This window comes from Phycodurus eques, chromosome 16 (genome assembly GCF_024500275.1).
Source record: "Phycodurus eques isolate BA_2022a chromosome 16, UOR_Pequ_1.1, whole genome shotgun sequence".
Taxonomy (NCBI): domain Eukaryota; kingdom Metazoa; phylum Chordata; class Actinopteri; order Syngnathiformes; family Syngnathidae; genus Phycodurus; species Phycodurus eques.
In genome coordinates, this window is record NC_084540.1 from 3727722 (window position 1) to 3738665 (window position 10944).

Genomic DNA, 10944 nt, shown 5'->3' on the forward strand with positions numbered 1-10944 from the left:
GGAACATTCAGGCACTTGTATCTGCAGAGTTTAAAGGGCAACGCGTACATTGTGCAATTTGGGATTTTTTTGTGAAGCTGTTTATGTCCTTACCGTTTCGCACTTTTGTCTCTACGGGTATAAAAAGTGTTTAAAAAGGTTTTTCAATGGGCCACCGCCATTTACTTTGTCAATAAGGAATGCCTAACATTTGAAATCATCGATCAATTCTGGACACTGCCATGGAAATATATTTAGATAAGAAAAACACAGCAAAAAAACATTTGGGGGAATTTATTTGTGGGCTGGGCTGGAATGGATTCATGGAATTTGAATTCATTTCAATGGGGGGGGAAATGGATTTTGATATGAGAGTATGTTGAGTTCCGAGTTTGGTTATCGACCGAATTCAACTCGTATGTCACGGCACCGCTGTGTTTACGAGGTGCGCAGCTAATCTAAGGTGTCGGGCTCGGCGTCCATGCAGGTCTCCCAGGGGTTTCTGGGCATGTGCGGCATGGAGATGAGGAGGAGGGCCACACCGCTGAGGATGAGGAGGGTGAAAGAGGCGCAGGCACACGTGAAGGACCACGAGTAGTAGTACTCAATCCAGATGGTCTCGTCGCTGGCGATCATCCTCTTGACCGACTGGCGCATGACTTCCACCGAGATGATGATGCAGAGCCCTGCGGGCAAGATCACCGATACGCCATTTCTGTATTGAATCGATTTTGTGGGGCGTATGTACTTGGGCCCGACCGATATGGATTGAAAGTCATCCTTGTCCTATGTTGTATAGTGTTAACGTGTAAGAGAAAAATTGGCCGGTGCGCCTATGTGGCGGCCATGAGGAATGTGGCGCATTGTTGTGGCAAATATGTGTTGATGGTTATATCTTTTGTCTATTGTGCGTAGAGCGCAGCACAGAGAGAGAGAGAGAGAGAGTGACATGGCTGCCGTGTTAACTCTGAGGAATACAAAACACAAGTCTCTGGAGTCTGGAACATGCTATCTGTGGTACAGTACCAGTTTTTTTTTTTTTTTGCAAGCCGTTCGCCTTGGGCAACAGCTTTGGAAGTAGGTATCACACTAATTCCTCGCAGCTCATGAAAGCGACTCGCCTATGATGAGCACTGCACGTCAACAATGTCACCATGAACAAAGCACACCGGTGTGGTAGGTTTGGATGAAATGTGAAATTTTCAAGCTTTTTTTTTTGTATTATTATTTTTTATTTACAATAACTTTGCGCTGTACCGGGCGTTTTAGGCCACGGGGGGGGGGGAAACTACAGATAATAATTTTCAATTTTTTCAATCATAATTTCTGTCTTATAACTGCCTCCGGGTGGCTGAGGCGTGCACAACAGAAGGAGCAGCACAATGACCATTGAACTGATGCAAAATGTGACAAAACGGTTTCGTTCTTTGTAATCCAATTTAATGATGTCCAACACTGTATATTTGTATGCAGCACAACACTACAATGTGCTTTTTTCTCTCTCTCATTAAAAACACATTACAAATTGTGGCTGTTAGTTTTAGGATGGGAATGCTTTAATGCTTTCAAATGCAAGGAGTAAAAAGTCTCAAAAATAAATAGCCCACTCGAGTGAAGCACAGATATCTACAAAGAATGTAAGTCGTTTGTACTTTGTATTTCCCATCCGCTGCTAATAGTTCACCATTTAAAATGAATGAATGAAGCGGTGTGTACCTGCGAAGGCGAAGAACATCCCAGCAGGCCTCAGCAGGTAATCGCGGCCCTTCCCGAAGGAGAAGATGACGCACAGGGTGCCCAAGATCATGAAGAACAGGCTGAAAATGGCGATGGCCGCCGCCGAAATGTTGTACTCTTAACAAGAAAAACGTATGAAAAGTTACCTTCCCTCGGGCCCAAAAAAACGAAAACAAAAACAAAAAAACACGACAGTTGTGTGTGTGAGAGTGTTTCGGTAATGTGTACGAGAGTGTTTTAATATGTATGAAGGGGAAAAAAAAGACTGTGTGCGCGTGGGGAGAAATGTTATCGAGTCAAGCCGAAAGTCCCAATGACACATTGATCGTTTTGACAAAATCTATTTGCGGCGGCGTGCCGATTCATATAAGACTCGCCAAATACTTCTGTGCTTTGACTGGCGCTAAAATGCAGTATACAGTAATGCGCAGGTGTACCTAATGTTGTGGCCTTCAAGGCTCGAGATAAATTAAAGAGGGAATAAAAGTCGAGCCGGAGGCGAACGGTTTATTACTACAGGGATGTACCGCGACATTATTTTGTTGTTTTTGTTTGTTTTGTGTTTTTTTTTTTTTTTTTTTTTCCATCGTGAGCATAAAGTGCATGCTGGCGCGCTCTTAAAAATATATATACAGTCGGCACGTACATACGGTACGCTGTACGCAGCGACGGAGGCGACACGTACCCTTCTGGGTCTTCACTTCAAAAACTTCTGCTTCTTCTCCGGATGTGAAGTGCTTGAAGTAGGAGCAGTTCTTGGCTGCAAGCGGAAGACGGGAAAGACACACACGCTATACTTTTTCCCCCGTATAAATTCACATTCATATTCTCATTCATCAACTTAAATTTCATGACTCTTGTCAAATTGTTTTTGTCATAACATTACTGCTTTTTCCCCCCCCCCCCTCGTACTTAATAACTTCTAACTCATAATGTTTCATGTTTTTTCACTTTGTTCTCTATTTGTTTTCTCTTAGTATGACAACTTATCTTCTTGAAATATGAAACACTGCGAGTTAGGATTTTTTTGACGTCAGAATACTCAAATGTAATGTAAACAAACCAAGACTGTAATTTTTTTTTCTTGACTTTATACTCATAGCATTGTGACTTTCGTCACGTGATTTGTTTCCGGTAATATTAAAATGTAATTGGAAAATTGCAATTTCTTTTCTCAAATATGACCACCTTTAGTCATAAATTAACAACTGTATTTTCATAATATTTTGATCGTAGTATTACACCAAATTAAAAAAAATTTGGCAGTCTATTTAGACTTTATTCTTAGAATATTTCAACTTTATTCTAATAAAATCTGGAATAGTTATCTTGTAAAAATATGTCTTTCTACTCATAATTGTGCGACTTTTTTTTGTTCTTGTAAAATGTCCTTTTTTTTCCCCCCCTCCAAGTATTATAACTATTTTTCTCATGAATTAATCATTTTAATTCAACGTAAATATTAATGTTAGTCTTGTAAAATGTCTTTTTGTCATAAGATGCCATTTTTTCCCCTTGATAAATGTATTTTTACTTTGTTGACAAACATACATTTTCCCCTCTTGCTATTACAATGACATTTTTGTTGTTATACTAAAAACAAAAACAAAAATTCAATTTCGATTTTTTTTCTTCTTACCAGAATAGACTGTATACTTAATTCTCATCATTTTCTGACATTTTTCTCTTGATGTTACGACTTTATTCAACTACAAAAAAAAAAAAAAAAAAAAATGCATTGGGCCTCATCTTCACCATCTTACAACTTTGCACCATATTTGTATTTTTCCGAATTCTATGCCTTTTTTTTTCTTTCCTTCTTTGTGTCTCTAATACACTCCGCTATTTTCATAAATAATGCTCTAAGTTCATTACAGCACCGCAGACGTCTGCACCGTGACGTAAATGTCGCATTTCTCGACTTTGCTCAAACTCCTTTTCATCGGATGGACAATATTAGTGCGTGCGCGTGCGTGTGCGTGCGTGTGCGTGCGTGTGTGTGTGTGTGTGTGTGTGTGTGTCTATGCACAGCAGGCAACAGAGGAGCTGTTTGTTACTCCGGATGAGAAAGAATCACTAAAGAGGTTACCTAGCAACAGGCTGCTGTTGGTCCTGGCGGGTCCAATTCAGCCACATGTTAAGACACAGCAAAAGGAACTACGGGCGTGTGTGTGTGTGTGTAGGTGTGCGCGCGTGTGTGCGCGCACGCGTGCATGTGTGTAGTGACTGAAAGTGCCGTATCAAAACGTTTGCCTGCGGCTCAGTTTTTGATTGCATGCGGATGTTCGATTTTATTTGTCCAATCAGATGTCAGCGTCTGTGTGTTGCCATGTCAATCTCATCTGCCCCGGGCCTTCACAATCAGCCGTGCTTGCCCATGTAACTTCAACTTTATTCGAAATGGGACAGTTTCTTTCACCAATCAGATTTCAAATTCATCCTCGCAGGCACAGCACGCTGGCCCTCGACGATGTCAGTCGTCTGCTGTCCTGTGATAGGTTGATCAGAAGAAAACTTGCTCCAGTCAACTTGCAAAACACATCTGTCAGGGATCTGACTGCTGTTTGTAATCTGGTAACTAAGTGAAATATATGATATGTTCTTCAGATGGTAGAAGGCAGTTTTAGTAATTGATTTGGTATGTCAGGCCGGAATCTATCAGAATACCGAGGTTTCGGACTTGGTCTGTGTTTGTTTAAAGAGAGTGACTCCAGGTATTTACGAACAGCAATCCTCTTTTCTTTATTGCCGAAAACAATTATCTCAGTTTTGTTGTTGTTTAATTGAAGAACATTTGGGCTCATCCAGATATTTATCTGTTTTAGACAGTGACACAAAACCTCAATTGAACCTCAAGTGTGTCGAGTATATAAAATGTAAAATTTGCTGGTGTCCCCTCATTTAAAATAAAGAGAAAGATCTTTTAAGTTTGAATTTTGCTTATTTGTTATCATTTATATATTGTATTAGTACTCTTTAACACAGGCTATGTTTTGTGTAGATGAGTATTTCTTTAAACTATTACAAAGTATGTTTGATGAAACTCAAAAACCCAAAACCTTTACATTATTTTATAATAATATTGAGTTTTCCCAATATCAATAAAAATATTTACAAAATATGCATTATTTTTTTTAATTATGTAATATTTGTCATGGCTTTGTATCAACTAACATTTGCACACAAATATTAAATAAACATCCATTTCAATAGATATTAATTTCAGTAGTAATAATGGTTTGGGGTCCAAGAAGAGACCCTTGAGGGACCCCAAAGCTCATTGCCATTCAATGTGATTGCACACTTCCAATGGTTAAAAGAATAACTTCTCATTGAAGAGATTCATTTATTGATCATTTTTGCTTGCAAAACATTTTTAGTCATTGTTATTATACAGTATGTCATTATTTTTAAATAAATATTACAATAATTTTTAAATAACTCACCATTGCGCACAAATATTTTGCTCTTTTCCAACAGTAACGTCTTTGTCTCTAAAAATAAGATTGATTTGTTATATATATACAGTATATACACACACATATTTACTGAATAAAAGTATTGTAATGGAACAGATTTATTTATTGACAATTGTTTTGTGTTCAAAAAAGTACACGGCATATCATCACTTTCAATAATTTTGCATCAACTCACAACGTTGCGCGGGAGTGATTAGAACTGTAAAACATCCTTTTTAGTCATGCCTCCTTCTGTTCCATGCTCTTTTCACCCCCTGTCAGTCAAAGGGCTTTTTTTGGGGGGGGGGGGGGGGTCACTTCACTTCCTGTTTAGCAACCTGCGACCTGTCTCGCTGTCATTAGCCTTCTTTGGTGCGGAATGACCGCCTAATTCTGGGTCAATGTGAACGAGGGATGCTGCTGCTATTTAAATGGCCGTTGCACGAGGAGCCTCAAATAAAGTGGGACAAAACAGAGGCTTCGGGGACTTTGGTCATATCCTGTGTGCGAAATGTGAGGCCTTTAAAAAGGTCGCTGCTGCTTTTTACTGCATTTCATACGTGATCGATACTCGGGGGTGGGACGGTAAAGGTAACCCGCGGTACTGCATTGTTTTTTACACTACACAGGCAAGTCCGAATTTAGAGTTGCGCGCCTTCGGTGTCGTACCGTGTTGTGCCGCCACGTGTTGGGCAGCACAGGCTTTTAAACTTTGGAACGTCACGTCCGAACAACCAGCACGCCATCGCGCAACACAAAAATGGTCCACAGACTTTTCTTGTAAAAACGTGTTTGGTGAGGCCGAGGCTTATGAAACTATTGGTATCACCAAGTGCCTTGCACATTGAGCTGCATCGTTGTGAGAAGTTCCAAGTCGGTCGGACAGGCCCTAATAACAGCACACCGTGACAAAAAAAATAAAATAAAAACCTGGTCCAAAGGGTTTTATTGTAATTCACATTAACCTGGATCTTGATGAGAAATTTCAAGTCAGTTGGACTTGTTTAGAGAGGGGTTGTTTGATGGATGTAGCCATATTAGCAGTTTCATCAGTACCGGATTCGATGTGGCAGGTGTCTCCACTCGATGGGAACATTTGCCCTTTTCCCCAAACACTTGTATTAGCTTTGTCCAATATGATTCTATGAAAGAAACCACGTGGTGTACCGCTTGGGCGTGTAGGCACTCTTAGAGCAAATTGGTTACCAAAAAAGACGATGCGGAGACCTTCAAAATGAACTTTCAAGATTTGCTAAAAAAGTTCCCTTTGGACATGCGGTCATTCTTCAACTTCCTTCGTCATCCTCAGGACACAAATCCATGCCTTGGTCCACTCACGCAACCCCTCACACCCACCCTTCCCCCAACTCAGTTCTCTCTGGTGTGCTTTTAACTGGCAAGATGGAGCGCTAAGGCACACTTTATTAAGGCTCGTCTCGACCGCGAGGAGCAGCGGCCGCCAGGCTAAACGTCAACAAAAGAAATCTCCACACTGAAGCTGCCAGGCACGCACACACAGCCAGAGGCCATGGGGGAAAAAAACAACATACCCCGTCCTCACCCCACAAGGCTTGGCTGTGTTCGAAAATGACTTATACCCCGAGGTGGCAAAAGTACTCAGAGTACTTAAGTAGAAGTAAAGATAGAGCCTCGTAAAAGTAGAAGTACTGATTCAAGTCCTGAACTTACTCACTTGCACAGGGTGTCACAAAAGTCACCATACGTTGTCTTGGACTACGACAACAGTGACCCCAGACTGTTGAACAGGGAAAGAAGTCCACCTACAAAGGTTCAACAATGAGTGTCCTCAGTTCCCAAACGTTTATTGAATGTTGTTCAAAGAAAAGGTGATGAAACTGTCCCAGCTGTTTTGGAACGTGTTGCAGCCATCAAATTCCAAGTTCACGATTATTTGCTCAAAACAATCAAGTTGATCAGTTTGAACATTAAATGTCGTGTAGTGTATTCAATGAAATATACGTTGAACATGATTGGCAAATCATTGTATTCTGGTTTGATTCCCCAACTTCATTGGAATTGGGGTTGTACTTCCTGCGGCTTCTGAGAAAGTATGTTTTTGCACAATTGTCAAAATAAAAAAAAAAAAAATATATATATATATATATATATATTGTACCGGCCTTACCAGATAACTAGCAACTATCTATTGCTCAGTGACTGTTTTTCTCAATGTCTTTGTGTTCTGTTGTCGTACTAGAGCGGCTCCAACTACCAGGAGACAAATTCCTCGTGTGTTTTTTGGACATACTTGGCAAAATAAAGACGATTCTGATTCAGATTTTTGTTTTTTTTTGTGTGTATTTTGTTTCAGGTTTCTTTCGGACAGATGAGGCGATCAGAATGCGACGGCTTTGGCTTTGCAGTTTTTGAAGGAATATCATTCCCTTGCCCGATGCTCGCCCATTGAAACGAGATCTGTTGTTGCCAACCACGAAGCAGAAGGCCCGCTACTACCGCCGTTGGCTCAAAGCCAATAAAAGTTTACATGGAGGACTACATTTTATTGGACAATTTTGAGAAAACGCGTGAAGCCGACCCACCGACCTACTTGCTATCTTAGTGGTAAACCCTACCTCCAGGTAAGCCGATGGGGCCGCAGCCTTTGCCCTGGGGGTCCTCCTGCACCATGAAGATGCTTTTCTTGCACAGCCTCCAGAGGCCGAAGTGGGCGGCCTGGCAGGTGGCGTTGAGCTGGTCCACGCGGGGGCTGAGGACGGCCCAGTGGTCCGTCACCACGGCGGCCAGCATGGCCGACATGCCCACCACGATCACCACCGACGTGATCTTCACCTTGGTGGCCTGCTCCTCGAACATGCTGCGCAACGGAAGCCTCGAGTTCCTCGAACTGCGCAACGGAAGCCTCGAGTTCCTCGAAGACGCTGGCGTCTCTCGGTCGGGTCTCCTCGCTTGTTGTGCTCTGGTCCGGTCCACGACTTCTCCTTTCTCGTCTTTCTCACCCTCTGCCTTGTGCCTGCTGCTTGACAGAACACAGAAGAAGAAAAAAAAATGGGGGGGACCTGCTAACAGTGCCCTACTTTCTACCTCTCCACTCATGCGCTCCCTCACCACTTTCCATTTGGTGAGTGGAAACCATTCGCTCAATGAAATGAAGACTTTTTTTTTTTTACACCTCATTCCGAACCAATATCGAGTCAACCTAATGTCATTCACTGTGTTCAAGTCAGATTTTGATACAACTCGGGCCCAGGACCCAAAAACAATTTTGTCATTTATGTGGAACATTCTCATATTATTAGTAGCTCCAAAACTCATTTGTCTCTGGTACTGCGTGTCAGGGGACCCCTGGGGGGATATTTCCTTTATTAGTTGTCAGATGAACTGATCCACTTACTCAGCCAATCAGGAGTCACCGTTTCAGAAGAGGGTCCCACCTGATGGCAGGAGCTGATCCACATTTAGAGCCATGTTAAAAAAAAAAAAAAAAAAAAAATCAATGTATTCATATAACGCTGTGGAGCGCAATAGAAAGAGGTGATAGATTATTTTTGTCGAAATATTGATTACGCGTGTCGTTGCCGTCGTTGTTGATAGACATTAATATTCCAAAACGTTGGTGATAAATACTGCTCACAATTTCACAATTCACAATCTAGAGTCTTCAGTTCACTGACCGTGCATGTTTTGGGAACGCGGGAGGAAAACAGAGTTCCCGGGGGGGGGCACGGAGGCACGGGGGAGAACATGCAAAGTCCATAAAAATATCCAATCCGAATTTAAAAATGATGATTATTTATTTTTTTTTGTACTAAATTCATGCAAAAACTACATCCGCGAATGTTTGTAAAAATGACATGCGAGTACAAAGAGTGCAAACATCGCCAATTTATTTGATTTGGCACAAGCTACAAAGCCAAAGTATAATACTGTTAAATAAAGTCAATTTAAGGTGGCATTAAAAACCTCTTAACATGAGCGTCCTGTGTTTAACACACCCGTGTTTGTGACACATTCATTGAAGGCATTTGTTGTTTTACCGCACGGTTCTCCTGATTATCAACAATTATGAATTTGAAGAATAGCAGATCAGTGCAACGTAAGCACATTTGACCACATTTGTTGCAGTTGCTAATATCTGGCGACTCAAGCCGAGCAGGTGACACCATTCGTACTTTTTGATACATAACATTTCAATGAGCGCAATGGCGGATAATTGTGAACCAAGACCTTTCTTTTTGAAGCGCCTGATGATTCGCCGATGTGTCAAACCGCTGCAGTGTAGTGCCAAATACTGGCAAGTACTTACATGATGTCTTTTTTTTTTTTTTTTTTTGCCTTGAGTATCGGTGGCTGGTGTCGGCAGTTTTCAAGAGTACCCCTCATTTTTTTAAAATAAAAACGGAATGAAAAAAAAGTGTGGCCTTTATTAATCTTATTGTTTTTGTTTTTTTTAATTTTTGTTATGTCATTTCAATGGGGAAAACTTGAATTGTGAAATGAAACCTGTAAGTCGCGGTAATACTGTAGTAGAATTTTGGTTGCAAATGTCGAAGAGTCCTTCTAATAGTGTTTCGGCAGGCAGAGAAGGAAGGCCTCGCTGTCCCTTTTTTGCCCCCCCCCCGGAACTATTTCACTCCCAGCACGGCTGGGCGGCAAGACGAGCAACGGTCTCTAAGCAACAAGGCCGCCATGGTGACGCATCACCGCCAAGGAAGTGCGAAAACGATCCAGATTTGTATTTAGTTATTTATTTGCTTTTTTTATAATACGACCGAAGTGACGAAGACGAGCGTCCGGGATCGTCGACGCACGACGATCCCCCCACCCCCGTGAAGACTTTTTATACGCCGATGAAAAACACTTTGAATTGGTGGCTAATTTGACCTGTCGCGGAATAGATTGCTCAGCCCTCAGAGGCAATTCATTTGCTGATGACGGGCAACATTTCTCCAGCTAAATGAGATTAGCCGCGACCCTCCTCTCCCCCTCCGCAAGACAAAACCGAGCGCTCGCTCGGCTTATTAGTTTTTGAGGCGTCCTCGCCCTTTTGACCTGGTCCGCGGAACGCTTCAGTCCATCACTGTCTTTTTTTTTTTTTTTTTTTGAGTGCCGTTGCATTTCCTTTTGAAAATCAATTCATTTTACCGATATGAGTATTCCAATTGTTGGCAGTTGTTATCCATCAAAAGGTCATAATTGTTTCTAAACTCATATTTTAAGACTTTCAATGCAATAATGGATTTACCGTCACGTGTCCAAAATGAAGTTTCATCATTTGCAACATGTTTTCTGAAGATACTAATTACAATTTTTTTGGTTGTTTTTTTTTTTGGTTCTTTTACAAAAAGCTGAAAATATCTGAATTCCATTTAAAAGCCTGATTTCACAGACATTTTTATTTTTATTTTGTTTTTAATCCATTCATTTATTGTTTGTTAAAAAAATACTTTTCTGCAATTTCAAATATATTTTACTCGGTATTTTTTTTTTTTTTAGCCTGTTTGGTCGCACTTTAAAATAAGACATCTTAAAAGTAACTTGTTAGACCATTTTCACTTTTTTCAAGCACAATTTCACTTGAAATAAGTGGAGAAATTTGCCATTGTAATAAAACAATTTTTAGGAAACCACCACACCTGAGAAAAACAACCAATCAGTGACCGAAGGAGTGACAAATAAGGTGTACATATACATATATATATATATATATATATATACAATCGACAACTATTATTTAAAAACAATGAATTTGACAACTATTGCCATCAATTGTTTTCTGACCATTTTCAAT

The 10944-nt window shown here is 40.8% G+C and overlaps 1 protein-coding gene across 1 annotated transcript; it reads right to left on the bottom strand.

Annotated features, from left to right (window-relative positions):
- Positions 1–432: 432 nt before the first annotated feature.
- cacng1b (calcium channel, voltage-dependent, gamma subunit 1b) lies at positions 433–8009 on the bottom strand. The gene is made up of 4 exons (XM_061701153.1): positions 7769–8009; positions 2402–2476; positions 1696–1833; positions 433–665 (listed from the first exon to the last, which is right to left on the bottom strand). The coding sequence occupies exons 1-4, from the start codon at positions 8007–8009 to the stop codon at positions 433–435; spliced, it is 687 nt and encodes a 228-aa protein (XP_061557137.1).
- Positions 8010–10944: the final 2935 nt, after the last annotated feature.